Below are 27545 nucleotides of genomic sequence, written 5' to 3' on the forward strand. Positions count from 1 at the left end.
GGAGGGAGGCAGGACCCCCCAAGGACATGGCTGAGGACCAGAGGGAAGACAGGGACAGGGGCCAAGCAGCTATCCACTGCAGGAGTTCCCTCAGCACCCAGAGTCTCCCAGAGTCTCCTACCTGTTCATCACACCTGCTGGCCTCCACTCACTCACCCACTGTGAGCAAAATCAAAGGGATCAATGCTGTGGCCACAGAAGCACCTCCGGAAACCCAGCTGCAAGTCACCAAGAAGAGGCTGGTGTGTGGCTCCCAAGACCACAATCCATCCACCCACTGAGTGTAGACAGACAGGCTGATCCCCTGACCCCTGACCCCACCAGCCAACTTGGACGTCCTAGTGGGTTGAGCAGAGTCACATGAACAAACAAGACCTGTCTAGGGCTGGACACTGCCATCCTTAGGAAGAATCCTGATGGACTAGGAAGACAAAAGACACAGGTGTAGGGGGACGGCCAGCCTGGCGAGGACAGAGAGAAGCCTGAGGCTGTGCCACTCCTTGGCACAAAAAAAGACAGCTTTCCTGATTGAAGAGACCTGCTTACAGGGTCTCCACGAAGTCCAACAAAGTGAGGGACAATCCTTCAACCCACATGATGAAGGGCAGGGCTTCCTCATATACAAAGAGCACTGGGAACCAATGAAAAGAAAAGTAAACAACGGATCCTTCATGGAAAGGAACAACCCAATAATATGCGGGAAATGTCTCGATGATTAAAACAGTTACAGTGAGAAGACACTAGGGGTGGGCATAACCCTCTCTGGCCCTGGCTGAGAGCATGTGAATTCTTAAGACAATTTTGGGGGCCAGTTGGCCAAACACACTTGTTTATCACTCGTGGCAGCGGCCCCACAGGGAGGCCCACCTCAGGGATCCAAATCCAACATCACGTGGACTCTGACACAGAACTAGGACAGAACTAGGGTGGAAAAGAGCCTGCCAGAGCTGGGCCACAGTATCCAATCCCCTGCAGAGCTGAGCTCCTGAAGGCCTTGGGCAGCCAGGCATAGGCAGCAAAGGGGAGAGGCACTCCTCACTGGGGGCGAGGAACCAGGATTGGGCAATGGGCAGCTGTCCAGGGACATCGCAGTTGGTCTGAGTAGAGAAGAGGGGCCACCCAGGGCGCTGCCAAGGCCACAGCCCTGCCCAGCTCTTCTCCACTGACGTGGGCACTCACACTCAGGGACACACGGTTACACTCGCTCAACACAGAGACACCCGGACATACAGACACACATTTGTGAATGCACAGACCCCCAGTCTCACACACAGACACACACTGCGCACACACACAGAGACACACAAACTGCTCACTCTCTCACGTACTCAACACAACAGTCATGCGCACTCAGACACTCATGCACTGTCTTGGGAAGCCAGGCTCAGGACCCCGCCACCACCGCCAGAATCTCCCAAACCTCTGTCCCATTCCAGGCTGAGGCCTGGGCACCTTCCTCTGTCTTCCTGGGCCAGGAGCCCCAGAAGGCAGGTCTCAGTGTCCTCTCTGGTCAGTTCCCCATGAGACCCCCACCAACCCCAGAACATGGGCAGCAGGGGCTCTCTGCTCATTGGGCCCCTATGTGCCAGGCACCCTCACAGACCTGAAAGAAAGGTGAGAGGGTCACCCTGTCCAGAGTTCATGGAGGCATCCATGAGCCTACACTCAGAAAGCAGGATCGCTCCCTGCCCTCCCCCCTGATATGGCCTCCTAAGACCAAGAGGAGGCTTTCCCAGGCTCCTCTGCCCTTCCTCTGTACTTTCTTATCAGCCCACCAAAGGGGGCTGAATGAGGGCCCTCAAAAATGCAGCCATATCCTGGGATCAGTGAATGTGGACTTACTGGGGAGTTTTGCACTCAGCAGTGAGAGGACGGAGGCCAAGCCAGGAGAGATATAGGCCAAGAGCTGACTGCCTGTGTCTCCCAAAATTAAAATGTTGAAGCTGAAATCTGGCAGGGTCAAAGTGAAGTCACTATGTCAAACCCTCTTCGTTGGAGCCAAGAATCCCTCAAAGAAAGTCTCCTGTGCTGGCCTGCCTGACCAGAACTGTCACAAGAGCTCCAAAGCCTCTCACAAAGCCACCTCGGTCCTACAGAGAAAACACCTGTGAGGATGCTGGCCAGCAACTGCCTAGCCAATGCTTTGACTCCATGGAATTTTACCTGTAGCAAGTCCTTGTCTTCCGGGGCTCCCTCATGCACACAGCTTGCTGAGCGGAGCCCCTCTGACTGTCCTGAGAGGACCTCTTGTTATCTGGCTGGAAAAACCCTAAGCTTAAATGGATGGTATTGGAAGCAAGGCCTTTGGGAGGTAATTGGATCACTATAGTGCAGCCTCATGGGAGGATTAGTGTCTTTAGAAAAGGGACCCAGCCAGCTCTCACCCTTTTTCCAACATATAAGGACACCAGACCACCCTCCATGAACCAGGAAGTGAACCTCACCAGTGCCTTAATCTTGGGTTTCTGGCCTTCAGAACTGTGAAAGAGAACCATTTATTGGTTAAGTCACCCAGTCTGGGGTATTTTTATTATAGCAGCTAGAAATGACTAAGACATGCAGCCACAATGTTCCCCACTGTTCACAACTCCAAGCACCCCGGGGTGATGACGGGACCTCCACTGCTCCTCCAGCCAGGCTGGTGCATCTTCCCAGGTCCCAGGAGCCTTCTCCTCCCCACTCCAGCTCCCACGTCCCCTGACCAGACCTGCAGCCAGGAGACCTCCAATCTACCCCATAATTCCCAGGACTCCGCTGCTGCAGCTGCTCCTCTGAAAAGTGCCCCAGCCTTAGCCAGGACCCTAGGAACAGCCAACTTCCCCAAACCCAGGATGCAACACCAGCCACAAGCTCCATCCATTGTGCCCTGGTTGGCTCACTGCCTCTCCTCCCAGTGCGGCCCTTCTCGGACAAGGACTGTCCAGTGCCTAAGTGCGGCTACAGAACCTGGCCGTGGCTGAAGAACTCTGATATAAACAAGGTCAGCTGGTCCTTGTTGCCCAGACAGGGGCAACTGACCAAGGAATATCATCAGGACACAAGGAAGTCAGGGGCTTTCTACAGGTACAATTCCATGGCTGTGGAAGCAGTGGACAGCATGAGGTGTACACAGGAGCAGGCAAAGGATGAAGCTCAGCCCAGCAGCCTCTGAGGAGGCCTGCGGGGCAGAGGCCCCAGGGTAGAAAAGCCCTGGCAGGAGTTGGCCCAGGGCAGCAGGGGATGTGGGTAGTGGTGACACTGGGCTGACAGTCTGCAGGCCCAAGCCCCTACCCTAGGGTATGGGACCCTCAGTTTCTCATGGGGCTGGCCAAGGGTGTCACCACAGCTCATGGCCAGGCTGGAATGGCTCCAGACCTACAAGACCCTCTCCCTACCCTGATGCCCACCAGTGATCCCACAGGTCTCCTAGAGACCTTCCTGGCTAGGGGTTCACTCTGGGCCAGCCTTGCCCCTTGGAGCCCCTGACCTGCCAGCGCTCAGACTTCCCATCCAGCCCCTGACTTGCCTCTCTCCCTCTCCATCTGTTTCAGTGTCTCTGAGCAGCTACCTATGTCTATGTCAGGCCCTTTCCCTGCATCTCAGCCCTCAGCCCAGCCCTGTGGCCAGCCATGTGGTGTCTTGGTTCCACCATGACCCATGGGGTCACACAACCCAGGCCACACACACCTGTCCCCACCACAACCAGACCACAGACTAGACATGACGTGGAGGCAAGCTGCGGCAAAGTGGAGGTGGAGCAGGAAGTGGGTGAGGGACCCCATCTGGGGGCCAAACACATCCATGCCACCCCTCCCCAGCCTGCTCTCTCCCCATCCAGCCTGACCCCATCCATGGCAATTGATCCAGAGTAGGGCAGACGCCGCTGAGGGCGCACAGTCATCAAGGCGAGGCCGGGACCGGGCCTAAGATCCCGCCCACCGTAGGGCCTCTGAGGCAGGGGGACATTAGCCATGAGGATGGGCCTGAATTGTGGGGCTACTTAGCCAAGGGAGGCCTGGCCCTCCTCAGTGGAGGACACGCAGCAGGTGCTGAACAGGTGGGTGCTAATGCTCTCTGGCCTTGTCTGCTTCTTGGTATGCTGAGGAATCTCAGCAAGGCCATTCCTGGACAATCTTGGGAGCACAGACTGGAGAATGACACCATGATCAGAACAGAAGATGGGAAGAGAGACCGCAGAGGAAGACCCCAGAGGCAGGATGGGAACAGGCATAGGCACAAGTACCATACTGTGGGCTGATATGCAGAGAAAACTGGGATGCAACAGAACTTTCTGTGAAGCAACAGGAAGGAAACAGGTTGGGCTGAGGAGAGAAACAGGAGAGATGGCAAGGGGCAGGATGGCTGTGTGTGCTGAACTGAGCAGAGTTGGGCTTGGCTGGGCTGAGCTTGGATAAGCTAGGCTGATTTGGCTGAGCTGGGCTTAGCTGGACTGGACTGGGCTGGACTGACCTGAGCTGGGCTTTCTGGACTGAGCTGGATTGTCTGGGCTAAGCTAGGCTGTTTAGGCTAAGTTGAGCTGAGCTAGGCTGAGCTAGATTGGGCTGGCTGTCTGGGCTGAGCTGAGCTGGGCTCTCTGGGCTGAGCTGGGCTGACTAGGCTGAGCTGTTTGGCCTGAGCTGAGCTAAGCTTGACTTTCTAAACTGTGCTAGGATGAGCTGGGTTGGGCTGGGCTGAGCTGGGCTGGGCACCCTTTGGGCTAAGCTGTGCTATCTGGGCTGAACTGGGCTGAGTTAGGCTGAGCTGGGCTGAGCTAGGCTGAACTGGGCTCTCTAGACTGGGCTGGGCTGAGCAGAGCTGAGCTGGGTTCTGTGAGCTAAGTTGTGCTGTCTGGGCTGAACTGAGCTGAGCTAGGCTGAGTTGAGCTGAACTGGCTGACATAGGCTAAGCTGGGCTGAGCTGGGCAGAGCTATGCTGAACTGGGCTCTCTGAGCTGGGCTGGGCTGAACTGGGCTCTCTGAGCTGGGCTGGGCTGGACTGGGCTGGGCTGGGCTGGGCTGAGTTGAGCTCTCTGGGCTAAACTGTGCTGTCCAGGCTGAGCTGGGTTGGTTAGGCTGAGCTGGGCTGAGAGAAGCTGAACTGGGCTCTCTGGGCTGGGCTGGGCTGAGCTGAGCTGAGCTGGGTTCTGTGAGCCAAGCTGTGCTGTATGGGCTAAACTGAGCTGAGCTATGCAGAACTGGGCTGAACTGGCCTGAGTTAGGCTGAACTGGGCTGAATTGGGCTCTCTGAGCTAAGCTGGAATAAGCTAGGCTGAGCTGGGCTGGGCAGAGCTGAGCTGAGCTGAGCTGGGCTCTCTGGGCTAAGCTGGGCTGTCTGGGCTGAACTGGGCTGAGTTAGGCTGTGCTGGGCTGAGCTAGGCTGAACTGGGCTCTCTGCACTGGGCTGGACTGGACTGGGCTGGACTGGGCTGGACTGAGCTGGACTGGGCTGGGCTGAACTGAGCTGAGCTAGGCTGAGCTGAACTGAACTGGCTCACATAGCTAAGCTGGGCTGAACTGGGCTGAGCTAGGCTGAGCTGGGCTGCGCTAGGCTGAACTGGGCTCTCTGAGCTGGGCTGGGCTGGACTGGGCTGGCTGGGCTGGGCTTGGCTAGGCTGGACTGGGCTGGGCTGAGCTGAGCTGAGCTGTGTTCTCCAAGCCAAGTTGTGCTGTCTGGGCTGAACTGAGCTGAGCTAGGCTGAACTGGGCTGAATTAGGCTGAACTAGGCTGAGCTGGGCTGAGCTGGGCTGAGCTAGACTGAACTGGGCTCTCTGAGCTGAGCTGGGAAGAGCTCAGCTGAACTGGGCTCTCTGGGCTGGGCTGGGCTGGGCTGAGCTGAGCTGAGCTGGGTTCTCTGAGCCAAGCTGTGCTGTCTGAGCTGAACTGAGCTGAGCTAGGCTGAACTGAGCTGAACTGGCTTACATAGGCTAAGCTGGGCTGAACTAGGCTGAGCTAGGCTGAGCTAGGCTGAGCTGGGCTGAGCTAGGCTGAACTGGGCTGATCTGGGCTGAGCTGGGCTGAACTGGGCTCTCTGAGCTGGGCTGGGCTGGACTGGGCTGGGCTGGGCTGGGCTGAGCTGGGCTCTCTGGGCTAAGCTGTGCTGTCTAGGCTGAACTGTGCTGAGTTAGGCTGAACTGGGCTGAACTAGGCTAAACTGGGCTCTCTGAGCTGGGCTGGGCTGGACTGGGCTGGACTGGGCTGGGCTGCACTGGGCTGGGCTGCACTGGGCTGGGCTGAGCTGAGCTGAGCTGGGTTCTCTGAGCCAAATTGTGCTGTCTAGGCTGACCTGGGCTGAGCTAGGCTAAGCTGGACTGAAATGGGCTGAGCTAGACTTAGCTGGGCTGAACTGGGCTGAACTGGGCTGAGCTAGGCTAAGCTGGTCTGAGCTAGGCTGAACTAGGCTCTCTGAGCTGAGCTGGGATGAGCTTGGCTGAGCTGGGCTGACCTGGGCAGAGCTGAGCTGAGCTGGGTTCTCTGGGCTAAACTGGGCTTTCTAAGCTGAGCTAGGTTGAGCTGGGCTGAGCTGAGTTCTCTAGGCTGAGCTTGGCTGAGCTAGGCTATGCTGGACTGGGCTGAACTGGTCTGTCTGGGCTGCGTTGTGCTTTCTGGACCGAACTAAGCTGAGCTAGACTGAGCTAGGCTGGACTGGGCTGGGCTCTCTGGGCTAAGCTGGGCTGTCTAGGCTGAGTTGGGCCAAGACACGCTGCCTGGACTGAGCTGGCCTGGGGTAAGCTGGGCTGGGCTGTGCTGTCTGGGCTAAACTGAGTTTGGCAGGGCTGAGCTGGGCTCTCTGAGCTGAGTTAGGCTGCTTGGGCTGGGCTGGACTCTGGGCTGAGCTGGTCTATTTGGACTGAGCTGAGCTGGACTCTCTGGGCTGAACTGGCCTGTCTGGGCTGGGCTGGGCTGAGATGGGCTCTCTGGGTTGAACTAGGCTGAGCTGGGTTGGGCTGAGTTGGGCTGAGCTGAGCTGAGCAGAACTGGGCTGTCTGGGCTGTTTGGTCTGAACTGAGCTGGACAGGACTATCTCAGCTGAGCTGGGCAATCTGGACTGAGCTGTGCTGTTTCGGCTCAGCTGAGCTGGGCTCTCTGAGCTGAGCTGGGATGAGCTAGGCTGAACTGGGCTAAACTGCACTGAACTGGGCTGAGCTGGGATGAGCTGGGATGAGCTGGGATGAGCTGGGCTGAAATAGGCTCTCTGAGCTGAGCTGGGCTGGACTGAGCTGGGATGAGGTAGGCTGAGCTGGGCTGAGTTGGGCTGAACTGGGCTGAGCTGGGATGAGCTGGGCTGAGCTGGGCTGAACTGGGCTGACCTGGGCTGACCTGGGCGGAGCTGGGCTGGGCAGGGCTAGGCAGGGCTGTCCTGGCTGTTTGGGCTGAACTGAACTGGGCAGTGCTATCTCAGCTGAGCTGGGTTATCTGGACTGAGCTGTGCTGTTTGGGCTAAGCAGAGCTGGGCTGAGCTGGACTCTCTGGGCTGAGCTGGACTCTCTGGGCTGAGCTGGACTGAGCTGGGCTGTCTGAGCTGATTAGACTAAGGGGTTTCACTTGTCTGCACTGGGCTGCACTGGGCTGAGCTGAGTGCTGAGGTGATTAGGAACTTCTGGGCTCAGTGTGAATCAACAAGAGTCCCCTTGATTCAGCTGGAAGCCCCTGTTTGTGTTAGAGGCATGGGACCATGAAGCTCAATGTGATCCCAGATGTACTCCTCTCCTTCCCATTACCCTGATGGAAATTCAGGTGTGCCTGTGGCCAGTGCACACCCAGTATTCCTGGCCCTGCCCAGGCAGCAGCACTGCTCTGGATTTGCTTGGTCTTGAGACCTTTGTACATCAATGGGGTCTACTGCTGCTTCTTGGGGGCTGAAGTAGGGTCCATGGGTGATGGACCTTAGGCCCTGACAAGCCAAGTGTGAAGTGGGACCCAGGCAGGATGGTCCCTCCTTCCCAATGTGACCTTCAAGCCAATCCTGACCTGCCCACCTCACCCCATGCAGGCTGAGCTCAAACCCAGGCAGCTCTGTCCCTGCCCTTGCCCACCACTCATGATCTCCCAAACCCTGGAGCTGTGCCCACTGCCCACAGGGGAGTGAGGCTTGGGGAGCTAGGGCATGAGCTACCCAGAGCAAGGCCATATTCAGTAAGCACCACTGTGAGAAGACCTCTCTGTAAGGGTCCTGTGGGAAGTGCCTGTCGGGGCAAGGACTGTCTTCAGGTCAGGATCAGAAGCAGCGCAGCAAGAACCAGTTGACTGGCTCCAATGCCAGGCTCATGACCCAGGAGTTGTGTGCCACTGGATGGTCCCTAGCCCTCTGTGGGCCAGGTTCCTCCAGTGCAAAGGAAGGGCAGACATGGTCAGGTCCTCAGGGGCTAATCAGAGTGGGCAGTGTAGGAGTCCACCATCTCATGACACATCCTGTGTTCCAGTGCCCCTGACCTCACCCACCATCTTCCCACTGAGCCTTGCAAAGGCCGAGATAGACAATGAAGTGATTGTCGGCTGCCTGATTCGGGATTTCTTCCCCTCCGGACCTGTGAATGTGACCTGGAGCAAGAGCGGGGATCCTGTGGTCCTCAGAAACTTCCCGCCTGTCCTGGCCACAGAGGGCCTGTACATCATGAGCAGCCAACTGACCCTGCCTGCTGACCAGTGCCCAGATGACACGTCCCTGACATGCTACGTGCAGCATGACTCTAGCCCCACCCAGGATGTGGCTGTACCTTGCAAAGGTCAGAGGGTAGGCTGGGGGTGGGGCCTGTCCTGCCCTGACTAGGTGCCTGGACTCATGTTCCCAACAGACACCCCCCCACAACGGGACCCCATGAACCACCAGAGTGGACTGCCTGGCTGGGCCTCAACAGTGGCCAGAGACAGACAAATAAGGGCTGAGGCCCAGGGAGAGGGGCAGTCAGGGGGCAGGAAGGGTATGCTAACCTGCCAGGGCTTCTGTTTAGTTCCAGAACCACTCCCCTGTCCAAAATGCCACCCCAGCCTGTCACTGCAGCGGCCATCCCTCGAAGACCTGCTCCTGGGCTCAGACGCCAGCCTCACATGCACACTGCGTGGCCTGAAGAAACCTGAAGGAGCCACCTTCACCTGGCAGCCCTCAGGAGGGAAGGACGCCATTCAGAAGCACCCTGAGCCGGATTCCTGTGGCTGTTTTAGTGTGTCCAGCGTCCTGCCTGGTTGCGCTGAGCCCTGGAACAGTGGAGAGACCTTCACGTGCACAGTCAGCCACCCTGAGCTAGAGGAGCCAAAAACTGCCACCATTGCCAAGGCCACAGGTGGGCCCAGTCCCACCCATGGGGTACTAAAGGCACTGTGCAGTTTGCATGTCTGCCTCCTCCCTACAGTGCCTGCACTCAGCTATTCCCACCCCCATTTTACAGAGGGAAACTGAGGCTGGCTGAGGGGACTCAGCCATACCCAGGTTGCCCATCAGGGTAGGGACCCTTTCCTCCTCTGCTTAGACCCCTGACCTAGCTCTCTACCCTCTCCAGAGAACACCTTCCGGCCTCAGGTCCACCTGCTGCCGCCGCCGCCGGAGGAGCTGGCCCTGAATGAGCTGGTGTCGCTGACATGCCTGGTACGGGGATTCAACCCTCCAGAGGTGCTGGTGCGCTGGCTGCAGGGGACCCAGGAGCTGCCCCGCAATACCTACCTGGTGTGGAAACCCCTGAGGGAGCCAAATGAGGGCGCCATCACCCACGCTGTGACCAGCGTACTGCGTGTGAAGGCCGCAGACTGGAAGCAGGGTGAAAACTTCTCCTGCATGGTGGGCCACGAGACCCTGCCCCTGGCCTTCACCCAGAAGACCATCGACCGCCTGTCGGGTAAACCCACCCACGTCAACGTGTCTGTAGTCATGTCGGAGGCAGACGGCACCTGCTACTGAGCAGCTCTGCCTGCCCCCATCCCTTGAATAAACTCCATACTCGTCCAAAGCAGCCCTATATGTCCATCTGGCACCCATTCGTCATTCTCAGGGTCTGCTGCATACAAGGAGGGACAGGGCCTAGGAGGAAGGAGCAACTGCTGCCTGAGCCTCTGGCACCACAGAAAGCCTTCACCCCTGGAGTCCATGTGTGTGTGAGTGTGTGTGCCTGTGTGTGTGTGTGTGCCAGTAGATGGAGACAGTGCCTGAGTGTGTGTCTAGTGTGTCTATGTGTGTGCATTTGACTGAGTGAGTGTGCATCGTACAGGAGGTGAGGCCTAGCTGGGTGTGAAATCTGAAGTCAGCAAAGTCTAGCCAAGGCAGACATAGCACAAGGAGGGTGAAGACTCAAGAGCATTGGGGCCATCGAAAATTTCTGAGTAGTCAGGCAACATGGTTGTTTGTATCTTAGACTGTCACCTCTGGCTGCAAGGGCAAGAGAGGAGTAGTCAGCCAGAATGAGGCTGGAACCATTTAGGAGGGAATGCAAGGGAAAGAAGGGCTGGATTCCAGGGGCACCAGGAGGAAGGCAGGTCCCACGCACCCTCAGTGGATCAACCTTGGGTGTAACAAGACACAGTAGCACAGAACAATTACTGACTCGTGCAGAAAGGGGCTACCACATGGGCACAGCCTGCCTGGCACCATGATGCTCTGTACACATGCACGTGGGCACACATGCATACATGCTCATATTCCCAAGCTCACATCTGCGCTCTGCAGGTGCAGGAAGTTCCTAACCCATACCCAGCTCCAAGAAGGCAACTGGAGTCCCCACCCAAGCCCCCACTGGGGGTCCCCAGGCCCAGTCCAGCTATTCCAGGTACTTCCTGGCTTCCCTCTGTGTTCACCTATGCTCAGCTCAGAAACAAATCCACACACGCCTCCCAGGCTGCTCTCATGCCCTGCCTAGCTCCCAGATGCAAATCTCCCTTACTTCCCTGAGCCCAAGTATGACCAAACCATAGAAAGGGAATGGGCAAGGCTTGGGAGGGGTCAGAAGCAAGAGAACTCTCCTACCTAGGCCACTCTTCAAGCTTCTCCTGTGCATGGGCCCCCAAGAGCACAAAGAGAACAGTTCCACAACCTCTGTGGGGACACCTGGCACCAGCATGCCCACAAGGGGGCAGTGGGCACTGGTCTTGTCTCAGATGCCTTCAGAGTCTGGGGGGGTGGGGGGTAATCTGGCCTCCAGCAGGCTCCTTCTGCCCTCAGGGCCAAGGGGAAGTCAAAGGCCAACATGCCCCAGACACTGCTCTCCCTCTTGAGAGTACAGTCACCGGGGGGAACAGGGAGAACAACAGGCCAACTGGGGAAATCCTGCCCCAGAGAAGTGCCCCAGACACCTCATGGGGCCCAGAACCAGCCCCAGAGGAGGGGCCTTCTAGAGAGGGGAAAGGAGGAATCAAGCAATGAAGGGTTGAACCAGCGGATGAATAGCAAGTAGATAAGCAGATGAATCATGGAACATATAATGAATAGATGGGTGGTGAGTGGGTGGATGGGTGGGTAGGTAGATGGGTGAATAACCAGAGGATGGATGAATGGATGATAAATTAATAGATAGATGGGAGGATGGGAAGATGGATCAGTGATGGAAGAGGGATGGATAGGTAGACAATTGAGTGGGGGATAGATGGATAAATGGATGGATGGACAGATGGATGGATAGAATGATAGGTTTATAGATAGATCGGTTTATAGATGGATGGATAAGTGGGTGGAGGATGGTTGGGTGGATGGATAGATGATAGCTTTATAATGGATGGATAGATGCGTAGGTGGGTAGAAGATAGATAGGTGGATAGCTGGGTAGGTAATGGATGGATGGATGGATGATAATTGACTGGATATATAGATAAATTGAAGAAGGGATGGACAGATGGATGACAGCTTTATGAATGTATGAAAAGATGGGTAAAAGGACAGATGAACAATTGGATATATCAGAATATGACAAGCAGGTCCAACTTCCATTTCATATGAAAGGTCTACACCCTGAGACCCTGAAGATAGCAGTGCTGTCCATGCTGGTGGCCTTTGCCTGACCCTTGCGGGTGACTCATTGCCACATTTCTTGGGAATGCAACAGAGTCTTCTGATCACACCTATCCATCCCTCGTCATGCCAACCTCAGATCCAGAACTCTGTATCTATGTCTTGAAGGTGTGTCTGGTCCTGTCTGGCCCCAATACCCAGGCCAAAGCCAGCTCAAGTACCTAGCTAGGGCTGAGACCCAAGAGGCCTTGGTTTCCAACTCTTCTTGGAGCTGCAAAGATAGTGTCTACCCTCCTGCCATGCCATGTCTCTTATCAAGGTCCCCTGAGAGAGATGGGTCCTGTAGGCCTCCCAAGAGCTACAGAGGCCCAACCCTTTACCTGGAGCTGCCTTCTAGTCCTCCCTGAGCAAGGGAGGATCTGAGATAGGGAACCTCCACTGCCACTGTGTCCAGGCCCCAAGGAGACTTAGGAAGGGGAAATGTAGGTCCAGAACACCACCCACACAATCTAGGTCTGGCAGGCCCTCTTTGTCTTACAGAATGTCAAGAGGTGCTGCCTTGGGTGGTGCTGGACCAGCCACAAGAGAGCCTGGAGGAGGAGGCCCCTGGTGCCAGCCTGTGGCCCACCACTGTCACCCTCCTCACCCTCTTCCTGCTGAGCCTGTTCTACAGCACAGCACTCACTATGACAACTGTGAGAGGCCCAACTGGCAGCAAAGAGGACCCCCAGTACTGAGTAGAAGCCTACGAGGCACAGGTGGGGATCTGGAGGAAGACAGTGGGCAGCAAGAGGGAAATGGGGGACTAAAGTGACCATGGAGTGCTCAACTCTAAAGAGAGAATTGCCTGCCCCTCCACATGGAGCTCTGCTACCCAGGGAGCACGTGACACTGAGGACACAGAAATCTGGGGTCAGGCAGGAGCTTCCCATGGACACAGTAACTTCGGGATTCAACCCAGTCTCCCAGAAGCCAGGCAGGGCTGAGACAGGAAAGGGCACTGGCAAGGATGCTGCCCGTCCTCAGGAGCCCCTCTGCCCCTGGCCCCTCTTGTCTTTTCAGGGAGGAAGACTGGAGGAGCCTCTCTCCATGTCAGAGCTGAGCCCTGTGTGACGACCACCTCACCCCACTCACATGCCTTCCTGTGAAATAAATTTCTTCCAGAAGCATACTTTCTCAGACTCTCAGAGGCAAATGTTCTCAGATGGGGGGAGGGATTGAAGGGAGAGGATAGTGACACCATAGTGGAGCATGCCTACATCACAGAACATCTGGGTGTCCCTTGTCTCGTGTCCAAGACATGACCTAGTCCTGCAGAGGGTTAAGGGCCAAAATTGGCTTCACCAAGAGTGGATATCCAGGAAAACTCTTCCTCAGAGTTGTGGCCAGCTCCCAAAACCTGATCACTAAGCCTTATCTTTGTCACTTGAACACTGACTCTGAGGATGGCTCCCGAACACTGAGCCCTTGTCCTGACAGTGAGCCTGGGACCTAAGCACTGAAGCTGGATCCTGATCACTAAGCCCTGGTTCTTATCACAAATCCCTTCCACTATCACTGAGACCTAGTCCTAATAGTTGGGCAGTGGTACAGGTCACTGATTTCTGGTCCTGAACAATGAGCCTGGGACCTAAGCACTGAGGCTGGATCCTGATCACCAAGCCCTGGTCCTTACCACCAGAATCTGGTCCCAATCACTGGGCCTTGGTCCCAATCACCAAGTACTAGCCCTGATCACTGTCTTGCTCCCAATCACTTGTCCGTAGACTTGATCACTGGACCCTGGTCATGATCTTAGAGTCTTCTTACTAATCATGGAGCCTTGATCCTCATCACTGAATCCTGGATCAGATAACAGAGCCCTGCTCCTAACCATTGGACCCTGATTCTGATTAATAAATCATGGTTGTGTTCACTGAGTCCTAGTCCTGATAACTGGGACCTAGTACAGATCACTGATCCCTATCCTCAACAATGAGCCTTGGCTCTGACCACTGAGCAGTGGTGCTGATCACTGGGCCCTAATCCTAATACCTGAGTGCTGGATCTGACCACTAAACCCTAATCCTATCAAAAAGACCTGATCCTGATCATGTGAGTCACTGGGCCTATGCCTAAACACTGTTCAGGTCACTGGTCCCTGATCCTGAACACTGGACATTTGGTCTCATACCTGAATCTTGCTCCTGATCTCTGGCACTGGATCAATGGGTGCTGGTCCTGATCACTAAATCCTGGCCCTAACCATAAAGCCCTGGACCTGCATACTAGATCCTAGACTAATCTCTGAACTCTGGGCCTCAATATTGAGCCCAGATCCTGGATCACTGAGACTGATCATGATCTCTGGCTCCAGTCCTCAACTCATGTCCAGTTATCCGAGGTTAAGTCTGCATTGCTCTGTCTGACCCACTGAGTGCTATTTCTATGTCCTGAGCCTCAGTCTCTTTGGGAAAAGCCCTGCAAGGTTGAAGGGAAGCTTCCAATGGACAGAAGAAACTGTCTATGCACTGTAGGAGAACAATGGTCCTTTCCTCACACATCCTCCCAAAACCAGAGTGGGTGTGGGGACACCAAGTGACCCAGACCTGTGGGACCTGGAGTCTCTGTCCATGCAAGGTCCCCAGGTCAGGGGTCACCACTGTGAAGAGGGGTTGCAGTATGGGAGAGAAGCAGGGTGGCGGTATCTTGTTTGTGTGCTATTGTTTTTCTCTTTCTTCTGAAACCTCCAGTGTCTATCACCTGCTGAAAGATCTAAAATAGCCTTGAGAGTGGCTGAGTCATTGTGAGCAGGGCCTAGCCCAGGTATCTCAAAAGAGAGCTGTTTTTCTGAGAATCACACCACAAACCGAGAACTGACCAGGTGGGGTTGCAGGCGTGTGTAGGGGCTGGAATCAAGGAGAGCCCTGCAGGGTCTGTAAGGTCCCCAAAGGTTGAGAAGTCCCTAACCCCCGCAGTCCAGGGTCAGCCAGGATCAGCCACAGTCAGCCACCACCAGGCCTTAATAAGGCCAAGTTCAGCTAGAATTGGAAAAAAAATTAACCAAAACCATCTCTGGCCTGCCCAGGGTCATCCAGAGTCAAGCAAGGATGTGCCCAGTACCAGCCAAGGTCAACCAAGACCAGACAGGGGTCAGCCAAGGTTAACCAGGTTATCCAAGGTCAAAAAGGATCAGCCAGAGCCATCCAAGGTCAGCCAAGGCCAGCTATGGTCAGCCACTATCAGGCCTTAGTGAGCCAGGATTAGAAAAACTCAACCAAAATCAGGTACGGTCTGCCCAGGGTCATCCAGCATCAGACAAATATGTGTCCAGTGTCAGCAAAGTCAAACAGGGTTATCCAGGGCCAGGAGAGATCAGCCAAGGTATGTCAGGGTCAGCCTGGATCTGCAAAGGCCAGCCAGGATCCGTCAGGATCACCCACAGTCTGCCCAAGCTATCCCAGCACACACCTGCTCTGCTGGGACTCTCCTGTGCAGGACTTAGCAGTGTGCAGCCCTATACACACACCCAGGCTCGGCCAGGCAAGCCCAGGAGAACCTCAACCAAGTCCCATACACTGTACACCCTGCCTCAGTGTTCCCCAGGCCCCAGACAAAGCCAGATTATGGAGAACAGCCCTAGGGCTCATGGCTGGACCTGACCCACACCAAGGAAAACCGAGGTCCAAAGGGGATAGAACCAGACAATGAGAGAGAAAGAGGCACAGAGTGACAGAGACACCAAGAGAGACAGAGATGGGGATGAGAAGAAGCAAAGACACGGAGACAGAAAGACAGAGACACAGAGAGATGGAGAGATACTGAGAGACATAGAGACAGGGATAAGGGGAGACAGAGACAGGAAAGGAGAAAGAGAACTAGGGACAGGAAGAGAGACAGAGACACTAAATAGGAACAAGAGACAGGGAGAGACAGAGATAGGGACAGTAAGAGAGACAGATGAATGAGAGGAGACACAAGAAGAGACAGAAGATAAAAAGGGACAGCAGTGCGGGGTGACACGCAGTTCACAAGCCCCTTCCGCAGCTCACACCCACAAAGGGTCACACATCCACAGAACCTCCAAACACAAACTCACACAAACACATTCACACCTGGCCACGTACAGACCTCCTCATGCCACAGCCACACACTTGCTCACCCTCCAACCCCCTCCTCCCCCTCCAGGCCCCTGCCCTCAGGAAGTCACGCCGAGGGTCACTCAGGCATGTCTACTTCCCGTGGGGCTGAACAAACAGCCTGAGCATCTTGGTCCACCATGTGTTCCATGTCCTGCCTTGAGGGGCCAATCTGAGAGCAGGGCATATGTTCTCTGCTCAGGGTGGTCTGGGGGCAGGGCCCACCCAGGGCCTGACCCAGGGAACACCCTAAACACAGACAGCAGGTGCAAGTGGCAGAGGTCAGCCGGCAGCTGGGAGAGGCCTAGTGAATCCTGTTCAGAGCCCTAGGGTCTGGTTTGTCTGCAGTAGGGGGCAATGAGGCTCTGGGCCCTGCACCTCCCAGGCCTGTCCCCCGAGGTCCCTGGATGCCTACCCAGCCCTGTGCCCTGTCAACAGAAGTTGTGCCAGGCAGGACAGGCTTCTGGGTCTCGGAGAGCAACCCACAGCCCTACACGAGACCACAGACATGGGCCTGGGTGGGGTGAGAGGGGGGAAAGGAGGGCTGGGACCATGAAATACTGGGATTCCAGCTCTGAGTGGTCAAGCTGGGCTGTCTCTGGCCCCCCAGGAGAAGCAGGCAGGCAAGATGTCATGAACAGACCAAGCAGTAGGGTCAGGCCTCAGGACACTGATGATACCAGGAGGTCACAAGACCAAGACTTGGAGGGTCACAGCACTGGGGGATGACCTAGAAAACCCAGACTGTGGGTAGGGGATCCAGCCAAGCTTCTTCTTCCCTGGTCCAAGAGCAATCCAGGCCAGTCAGGCTGGGCAGGGATGCAGGATGGTAGAGCAGTAAGGGCAGGAGATGAAGGAGCTGGGACTCAGGGCGGGGACCTTGACGTTGCTCTGACTGCACCCAGGTGCAGGATGGCTGCCATGTGGAGAAGGGATCCAGGTCCAGTTAGAGCAAGAGGGCAGTCAGGGATGAGGGTCCAGGGACCCAGAGGTGGAAGTGGAGGGGTGTTTGCCTCCCCTGGGGCAGTCTGCCATCCTTGTCACGCCAAGCAATGTCTCTCAGGTCACACAGGCTCTACCCAAATCCACCACGTCCTCAGTTAAGAGCCCCAGCCACTCTCCAAGGTAGAAGGACACTCTTGCCCCACACCACAGACAGACAGACACGCACCCTCAGCCATGAGCAAACAATCTTACACCTGCTGCTGCTCCTCATCACTCATCCTCAGGGACCCCTCTCCCACTCCTACCCTCTCCTGTCCTGCAGGGCTGGAGGCAGGTCCTGAGCCACCAGGATAGCTCTGGTCTCTTCTCAGACCCAGCTAGTGCCCTTCTGTGGAGCTCATGAGGTTGCATATCCAGGTGTCGGTGACATGTCTAATGGCCCCCCAGAGTTCCAGACTTGCCCACAGCTATGGCCACGGCCCAGCAGTGCCCAGACCCTGAAGAGGCTGACCAGGGAATAGCCTGGATCAGAGATGCCAAGTGTCCAAGGCTGGGACTGCTGAACCTTTCCAGGGTATTAGTTCATGAAGTCATGTAAGACAGAAGTTCCTCTTCCCTTCATTCATCTTCACCTGATAGTGGAGAACCTTCTAGAAGGAGCCCCGTGTCTGCATGATGGCTGTGGTGACATACCAAATAGGATGTGGATGTGATGTTTCCCTTATTCATCAGTTTAGGACAGTGAAACACAAGGAGAGACAAAGACACAGAGGCAGAGATACAGAGACATAGAGAGATTGAGATACAGAATCAGAGAAAGAGACAGAAACAAGGACAGGAACAGAGACAGAGAGAAGAGCGGGTGACAGAGACACAGAGAGATAGAGGCATATACAGAATCATAGACACTACATGATAGAGAGATAATCAAAGACAGAGAGACAGAGAAAAGAGAGATACAAGGAACAGAGACAGATGGAGAAAGACAGTGAGTGACTCAGACAGGAACACAGAAACAGAGACACAGAGATGAACAGATAAAGAATCAGAGGCAGAAACAAAGAGAGGAGAGAGATAGGCAGACAGAAAAAGGTAGAGATGGAAAGACAGGAGTGAAAGAGAGAGAGACACAAAAGCATAGAGACAGAGGAAGAAATACACACAGACATAAAGAATCAAAGCTAGTTATAGAGACAGAGATAGAGATACAGAGACACAAAGATATTAAGATTATATAAAGAGAGAAAATTAGAGACAAAGAGAATCAAAGATACAGAGAAACAGAGACAGAGGCAAAGAGACAGAAAAAAAGGGAAACAGAGAGAGACGGGGGACACAGACATACAGAGGGATAGAGACAGTGAGAGACAGAGACACAGAAAAACACAGCAAGACACAGAAATACAGAGACAGTGACAGACACAGAAAGGCACAGACATAAAGACAGAGAAACAGAGACTGAGAGACAAAGCAATAAACCCAGAGAGAGAAGACAGGCAGACAGACAAAGAAACACAGAGTCAGAGAAGCAGAGACAGAGACAAAGACAAAGAGAAGAGAGACAGACAAAAGACACAGGGAGACAGAAAAGAGACAGACAAGAAAGAGTGACAGAGAGAAAAAAGATGCAGAGATTTTGAGACTAAAAGACACAGAGAGACAGATAGTCAGACAAAGAGAAAAGAGACAAAGACAGAAAGAGATGGGGGATAGAAACAGAGAGAAGAGAGAGACAGAGGCAGAGAGCTCAAGAGAGACAAGATGGTAGGAGAGAAACCACCACTGGGATCAACAGAGATGGAGACAGAGAGAGACAGAGACACTGAGTATGGGAGAGAGACAAAGACTGAGAGAGAGACAGAAGACAAAAAAGGGAGACAGTGGTCCAGAGAAGGGACAAAAGAAAGCTGGGGCTGAAGGCTCAGAAGGAGACACAGAATCAGGGACAGGCCCTGTGGCCCCAGTCTTGGTGCCCTGCTCCCTGCCCTGCTGAGTCTGATCTGTGAGGTGTGGTTGGAGAGTGGATCTGGGTCAAGCAGACCAGCACTTTGTCAATGGGGAGGTCAACACCTGAGCTGTCAGGGACACCTCTGCTCATTCTACATGTGGGGCTGGTGAGGGAGCCTGAACATCACAACCATGGCCATAAACGGGGAACCATTGCATTTAGTAAGTCATCATTTGCAGGGATCACAGTGCCACTGACTCAGGGATGGCCCAAACAGAACCATAAACCTCCATGTTGCTGTCTACCAGCTGGGACCCACACAGAAGCTGCTGGGGCTTTCCAAGGTGGCCCAGCCTGTGGATGAGCAGGCAAGGCCAAGGGCACCCACTGTGGGCTGGAGGAGAGTGATTTGGGGTCTATGGACTTGAGCATATCCCGAACATACCAACTGCCACCCCTCCCACTCCCATGCTGAGTCTGGGTCTCATCCCCACTCATTCCCCATCATCCCCCATCATCCATACTTGTCCACACCCAGGGGTCTGATCACACTGATGGCAACAAGTGGGGAACCACTGAATACAAGTCATCACTTGCAGGGATCATGGTACCACCAACACAGGGTGGGCCTGCCCTGGCAAGGGGTTCTGCTGTCCTCAGGCCTGGGCCAGCCTGGCTGAGCTGGGGTGGTGGCTGCAACTGCAGGTGGAGAGTCAGAAGCTATTTCTGGAAACAGCCTTAGAGGGAGAGAAACATGTTTTTCGGTATGGAACAAACAGCCACTTGCATGTGCCCTTGAGGGCCAAGTTTGCCCAAAATGAGTAACTGGGAGAGAAACTGAGACCAGAGCCCCTCACATCTGCTTTGTGGAGGGGGACGAGGTGCCAGGAGGGAGCCCTGTGTTGGGGCTGGTGTGGGAGCACAGAGATCCTGCATTGCAACCCCCAGCCCCCTTGGCGGAGGCTGCCCTAGCCTGGCAGGCTCACCCACAGGCTGGGCCACCTTGGAAAGCCCCAGCAGCATCTGTGCAGGCTCCAGCTGGTAGACAGCAACATGGAGGCTCATGGTCCTGTTTGGGCCATCCCAGGAACAGTGGCACTATGATCCCTACGAACGGATGACTCACTCAATTCCATGGTTCCCAACTTATGGCCCTGGATATGGTGCTCAGGCTCCCTCACCAGCCCCACCAGCCCCACGGGTAGAATGGGCAGGCGTGTCCCCAGTGGCCCAGGCAGTGGCCTCTCTACTGACAAAGTGCTGCTCTGCCTTGACCCAGTCCCACTCTCCAACCACACCTCACAGATTGGGCTCAGCAGGGCAGGGAGCTGGCCTGAGGTCACATGGACATAGGCCCTGTGGCCCCAGCATAGGTGGGCAGCACCCAGCCTCTTGCCTCCCTGGCCTGTCCCTGGCTCTGTCCATGACCCTGTCTCCTCCTGTGCCTCCAGCCAAGCTTTCCCTCTGGCCCTTCTCTGGACCCCTGTCTCCCTGCCTTGCCCTCTGTCTCTCTCTCAGTACCTCAGCAAGTGGTTTCTCTCCTACCATCTTGCCTCGCTTGAGCTCTCTCCTTCTCTGTCTGTGTTGCCTCTGGCTCTCTGGCTCTTTCCCCACCTCCATCTGTCTCTCTCTATCTCTCTGCCTCTGTCTTTCTCTTATCTCTGTCTCTCTTACCTCTGTCTCTTTCTATCTGTCTCTTTCTGTGCCTCTGTTCTTGCTGTGTCTCTCTTTGTTTCTATCTCCCCATCTTTTTCTGTCTCTGCCTCTCTTCTCTGTTCCTGTCTCTGTCTCACTCTCTCTGTCTCTGTATCTTTGTTTCTGTGTCTCTATCTCTGTTTCTGTCTGTCTCTATCTCTCACTGTATCTGTCTCCCTGATTCCTTATCCCTTTGTTCCTATCTCTATCTCTATCTCCCTCTCTCTTTTTTATGTCTGTTTGTCTCTCTGTGTCTGTTTGTCTCTCTGTCTCTGTTTCTCACTGTATCTGTCTTTCCTGTGTGCTTCTGTCTCTCTCCTTGTTTCTCTCTGTCTTCCTATCTCTTTGTACTATGACTCTCTTCTCTTTGTCCCTTTCTCCGAGTCTCTGTCTCTGTGTCTCTCCTCTGTATCTGTCTCTCTGCTTCTGTCTCTCTGTTTCTCTTTCTCTTCTCTTTCTATCTCCCTCTTTCTGTTTCTCTCTTCTCTTTGTTCCTGTCTCTGTCTGTTTCTCTATGTGTCTCTGTTTCCCTGTCTCTGTGCCTTTCTGTCTCTTCCTCTCACTATCTTTACCTCTTTCTGTCTCCATTTCTCTGTCTCTCTGTCTCTGTTTCTGTATCTGTCTCTTACTATCCTGACTCTTTCTATGGCTCTCCCTATCTCTCTGTCTTCCTGTTTATCTGTCTCTCTGTCCCTTGCTCTCTCTGTTTGTGTCTCTGCCTTTATCTCTCTTTGTCTGTTTCTGTCTCTGATTTTCTCTATATAGACATATCTCTCTGTCTCTCTTTATCTCTGTCTCTGCCTCTACCTCTCTGGCTCTGTTTCTGTCTTTGTCTCTATTTCTGATTCTCTCTATAAGTCTGTCTCTCTGTCTCTGTATCTGTCTCTCTGTCTCAGTCACTCACTGTCTTTCTCTGTCTCTCTCTCCCTGCCTCTTTATCTCTCTCTTATTCGGTCTCTATATATCTCTATCTCTCTATCTCTTTATAGCTGTCTCTCTGTTTCTGTCTGATTCTCTATATGTCTCTATGTCTCTTTCTGTACCTCTGTCTCTATCCCTGATTCTATCTCTCTGTGTCTCTGTCTCTGTTCTCTCCATCTCTGTTTATGCTTCTGTCTCTGATTATATATTTCTATCTGTCTGTCTCTCTGGGTCTCTAGCTCTGTTTCTACCTCTCTGGCTCTGATTTTACCTCTTTGTATCTCTGTCTCTCTTCTCTCTATTTCTGCCTGTGTTTCTGTCTCTGATTCTCTTTGTCTCTGTCTCTGAGCCTCTGTCTCTCTATCTCTGTCTCTGATTCTATTTCTCTACCTCTCTGCTATCTCTGTCTCTACTTCTGTCTCTGATTATATATTTCTGTTTGTCTCTCTGAGTCTCTAGCTCTGTTTCTGCCTGTCTCTGATTCTATCTCACTGTGTCTCTGTCTCTCTTTGTCTCTTTTCTCTCTACTTCAGTCTCTGATACTGTCTCTGATTCTCTCTGTGTCCTGTGTCTTTTTATCTGGATCTCCTCTGTCTCTCTATCTCTGTCTCTCCATGTCTCTGTCCCTCTTCTCTCTATCTCTATCTCTGTCTCTCCATGTCTCTGTCCCTCTTCTCTCTATCTCTATCTCTGTTTCTGTCTCTGATTATATATTTCTGTCTCTGGGTCTCTAGTTCTCTCTCTCTCTCTCTCTCTCTCTCTCTCTCTCTCTCTCTCTCTCTCTCTCTCTCTCTCCCCATCTGTGTCTTTCCCTGTATTTCCCTGTCCTAAGTTGGTGAATAAGGGAAGCACCACATCCACACTCACTATTGTGTGATCTGTCTCCACAACCGTGAGTGTATGTGGGAATGTCAGGTATGGGGTGAGACCATGTTCCTCACCCTCAACCAGTGACCAGGTCCTCCCCGCTGAGGATGGTGGTAGATTTGAACAGGCCCTGGGTAAGTGAGAGATGTCTTTAGGATGACAAGGATGGCATGCTGCCTCCAAGGCCCTGGACTCTCAACAGTGCACACTGACCAATTCAAGGAAACACTTGCGATGTCAATTCTGCTGGGAACATGGACAAGGCTGAGTGTGGGCCAGGTCTGTAGGGCCCATCCTCGCCTGTCCCATCATCACCTGGCACACTTCAAAGCTTGTTCCCAGCCACATTTTGACCCCTGCCCAGTGACTCAGGACCACACACACACACAGCAAGCATTTTGAGTGGGCCTTAGAGAGTGGCAGACAGCATGGGAGAGGTGCTGAGAGGAGCCCAGAAGTGGCATGTTCACCCACGGTAGGCAGAAGATGGGTGATGTTCACAGGTCTCTGTACACAGTATGCATATCAAAACACCGTGACCAGTTGAGACAAACACCCTCCCACTTCTACCCCTGGGCCTCCAGACCCTTACCTGGACCACTCTCTTGCCTGAGCCCCCAGAGCTGGAATCCCAGTATTTCAGGGTCCCAGCCTTCCTGTCCCCCCTCTCACCACCACCCAGGCCCATGTCTGTGGTTTCATGTAGGGCTGTGGGTTACTCTCTGAGACCCAGAAGCCTGTCCTGGCTGGCACAACTTCTGTTGACAGGGCACAGGGCTGGGTAGGCATCCAGGGACCTCGGGGGACAGGCCTGGGAGGTGCAGGGGCCCAGAGCCTCATTGCCCCCTACTGCAGACAAACCAGACCCTGGGGATCTGAACAGGATTCACTAGGCCTCTCCCAGCTGCCGGCTGACCTCTGCCACCTGCACCTGCTGTCTGTGTTTAGGGTGTTCCCTGGGTCAGGCCCTGGGTGGGCCCTGCCCCCAGACCACCCTGAGCAGAGAACATATGCCCTGCTCTCAGATTGGCCCCTCAAGGCAGGACATGGAACACATGGTGGACCAAGATGCTCAGGCTATTTGTTCAGTGCCATGGGAAGTAGCCATACCTGAGCCAACCTCATTATGACTTTCTCAGGACAGGGGCCTGGAAGGGGAGGAGGGGGGTTGGAGGGTGAGCAAGTGTGTGGCTGTGGCATGAGGAGGTCTGTGTGTGGTCAGGTGTAAATGTGGTAGTGTGAGTGTGTGTGTTTGAGGGTTCTGTGAATGTGAGCTGTGCAAGGGCTGACAACTGAGTGTCACACCCCACTGCTGACCCTGGGTCTCTCCTATCTCTATGTCTCTGTCTCTCCTTGTCTCTCCTCTCAATTCTCTGCCTCTCTTACCTATCCCCATCTCTGTCTCTCTAGTGTCTCTGTCACTCTGTGTCTCTGTTTCTCATGGCCTGATTCTATCCCCTTTGGACCTCAATTTTCCTGGGTGTGGGACCAGGTCCTGCCATGAGTTCCAGGGCTGTTTTCTATCCTCTGGCCCTTAGGCTGGGACCTAAGGAACACTGTGGTAGGGTGTGGGCCCTGCATGGTTCTTCTGGATCTGCCTGGCAGAGTCCTAGTGCCGGTTGGGGGTGGGAGGACAGGGAGGGATGCACACTGCTAAGTCCTGCACAGGTGAGTCCCAACTGAGCTGGCATGCCTCAGGAGGGTGCCAGAATAGCCTGGGAAGACCCTGGTGGCCATGTTGGAACTTGGGTGACCATGGCTGACCTTGCTGATCCTGGCTGACCCTCTTTGAACTTGGGTGACATTGGCTGGCCCTGGCTGGTCCTATTTAACCTTAGGGACCATGGATGACTTTAGTTGAACATGTTTGATCACAGGATGATCCTAGTTGATCTTGCCTGGCCCTTGACACATCCTTCCTTGACTCTGAAGGATACTGGTCAGACTATAGTTGGTCTTGGTTGACTTTTTTTCCAATCCTGGCTGAACTTGGCCTCATTAAGGCCTAATGGTGGTTGATGCCAACTGATTCTAGGCTGGAGCTTTCTCAGATCTTGGGAACCTTACTGGCCCTGTCCAGGCCACAGCCCCACCTGGCCACGTCTGGGTTTGGGTGTGATTCTCAGAACAGCAGCTGGTGGACTCAGAACACTTGGGATGTTGCCCAGCCTAAGTGACCCTCAGTGTGACTCCCTGTGGGTGGGGACCTGGCAGGAGGAGTGTGAGTGAGTGTATGTGTGCTATGTGGCTGAGTGTGAGTGTGTGTGGAAAAGGGTGTGTGTGGTTTTGGAAGGTCTGTGACTCAGGCTGTCCACAGGAATGTATGTGTGACCTGTCAGGGAGCGTGTGTGATGTGAGTGTCTGTGTGCACATCCTGTGGATGTGTGGGTGAGGGTGAGAGTGGTATGTGAGTGTGTGAGGATGAGGGTGTTTGTAAGGTCCCTGGCCTGAGCCAACAGATCCCTGTGACCTACTATGTGTCTCTCTCTCCTCATCTTTTCCCTTGGTATCTCTGTCTCTGCTGTCACCCTGTCTCTGTGTCTGCTTCTCCCCCAGGACCTTGCTTTGTCCAAGACTGGGGCCTTGTCCTCTGGGGCCTGGAAGTCCTGAAGTAAAGTAGCCAGACCCACCACCTCCACACTTCCCCAGTTCTGACCCCAAGGTGCTACTTATACCCTTCACCAACCAGATGAAACTTGAGTCTGGGGCCCAGAGCCTGGGGCTCTACTAGACCCAGGAAGGAATTCAACAAACCCTCCTCACTAGGACACCTACACAGGCCAGGTCCTGACACACAGACACATAAGCACACACATGCACAAACAGACACACACAGACATATGGAGACACAGACAAATGGGACATACATGTGCATACACGCAGACACAGACATATACACACAATGACACACACAGTCACACAGAGAAACATACAAGGACACAGAATAGCTAGGACATACACACATAAATGCACCCACAGACACACACAAAGACACAGGCGCACACAATATGTGTACATACAGACACACACATAAACACACAGAGACATACAGAGAAAGACATAGGCACAAAAACACATGTGCACAAACACACTCAGACACACATGTGTACACAGACAGTCAGACACACATGGACACAGAGACACAACCATGTGCACACACAGAGACACAGACAGACACACGCATACATCTGCCCACAGAGAAACACAGACAAACACACAGGCTCGACCCATCCTCCCCTAGATGCACTGCCCAGTCCTGGTCCCCAACATGTCAGGAACTTCCTTGCCCTTCACTCGTGCCGAGCCACACGGTCCTGACCACAGCCCTGTCACCCACCAGGCCTCTCACTGACCATCACTATGTGTGTGCCAAAGGGTGTTCTTGGGGTGAGGATGAGCCAGGCCTGGAAATGTGAGAAGAGCCTTACCACATACCTGTGCAGCCCTGCACACCTCTGTACATCCATGCATATCCTCACACCCACACATGATACACACCTCTGCACATCCATGCATATCCTCACACCCACACATGATACACACCTCTGCACACCTCTGCACACTGCACACAACCACATGCTCCATGCACAGACTCGCCACTCACCTGAACACACTGCTCACACTCACATGTGCACCCAGGTCCAGGCTTGTGCACACACACACACACAAACACAAACACACACACACACACACACACACGAGGCATTGCTGAGCAACTGTGGCACAGGAGGCCAGAGGAGGCTTGGAGAGCAATAACTTAAGCCTGCCTGGCCGGTGTGTCCAGGTCGATGCAGCTGGTCAAGGCATCAGCCTTGTCTCCTGCACGTGCAGCACAGAGCACAGGGATGGTGGCTCCGCACAGTGAGGGTCAGTCCCAGTCAGCATCACAAGGACCCCGGCCATCCAGGACTGGGGGCCACAGTGAGCTCAAAACATGAGTGTTTGGGTGGGCTGTGTGTGTGTGTGTATATGTGTTGTGTGCTTCAGGGGGTCCTTGGTGGGCTGGGGTCTGCCCAGGGAACAGGTCATGAGGCCTGACCAGCCATGGGGGTGGCTCTGGTGTGGGGCACAGGCAGGGCCTGGACCACCCACACTCAAGTCAGGTATCAGGGCTGCCAGGACCTCCCTGCAAGGACCAGATGCAGCCTCCACTCCACAGGCTGACCAGGGTGAGGCTGCGTTCCTGGGGTCAGCCAGGACCCTCACTACAGCCACCCCACCCCCACCCTAGCTCAGTCTGGAAAACAAAACCCTGTGAGCACAGGCTGCCACTCAACCCAGCCCCACCCCAATCATAGCACAAACACCATTTGCAAATATTTCTAAAAATGCTGAAAACAGGAACCACAGAGCAGGTGGGCAACCAGAGTGGAAATCCCCGCTTGCACCTGAGACCGAAACTCAAAGACCCAGAGTCACAGGGGATTTGCACTGGGGAAGGGTGGGGGAGTGAGGCTGGTCCTGGGCCCAGTGGATCTGGAGGATTCCACACAGGGTCCAGTCACCCTGACCCTGATCATCCCCTAGTGACCAGACCCCAGTGACCAGGCACTAAGGAGCCTCTGCAGAGGACTTCCTGGTGGGAACAAACAGTGGCCTTGCCCAGGGGCAGCTGCAGAACTTGAAGGAAGCCCTGGAAGGGCTTTGCAGGTCACCGGAGACAGAGCCCAGGCCCACAGTGGGACCCCCACAGTTAGCTCCTGCCCCACAACTCCTCATATGCCATCCTGCCACCCCTGGCTCCCTGCAGGATGCAGCCACAGGACCCTCTGGGCCCCACAGCTGCCCCAGTGCAGATTTGCCTGACCTCCGCCCAGGTCCCCAGGGGTCACAAACGAGGACTGCATCAGGACCCTCACCCACCAGCTGAGCCTCCACAATTGGCATGGTGATGGGAGCGAGAGGCACCTCTGGGGAGCCCATATTGAGGAGCCCATGCTGGGGACACCTGGGGGTGTCCTAATGAAGCAACCTGGTACCCAGCCCAGCCTGCATCCTGGGAGAAGGGCTCTTGCCTGCATCCACTTCCCCAGCTGAGTCCAGTTCTCCAGGGAGAGCTAAATGTGAGGGGTCATGTGGCCTGGGTGACAGGAGTGAGGCCAACACCTCCTGGAAATACAGTCTACCAAAACACAGCCATGAAGAC

General features: G+C 54.5%; 2 gene segments (V, D, J or C); one reads left to right on the plus strand and one right to left on the minus strand.

Moving 5' to 3' along the window:
* The window catches only part of LOC141421460 (Ig mu chain C region membrane-bound form-like), a 152417-nt gene that overhangs the window by 113358 nt on the left and 11514 nt on the right, over positions 1 to 27545 (minus strand).
* On the plus strand, positions 27 to 9868 carry LOC109683552 (Ig alpha chain C region-like). The segment is given in 5 exon segments: positions 27 to 242; positions 1437 to 1509; positions 8400 to 8710; positions 8978 to 9257; positions 9474 to 9868. Coding segments are annotated over 5 exon segments (1275 nt in total).

This window comes from Castor canadensis, chromosome 3, assembly GCF_047511655.1.
Source record: "Castor canadensis chromosome 3, mCasCan1.hap1v2, whole genome shotgun sequence".
Lineage (NCBI taxonomy): Eukaryota > Metazoa > Chordata > Mammalia > Rodentia > Castoridae > Castor > Castor canadensis.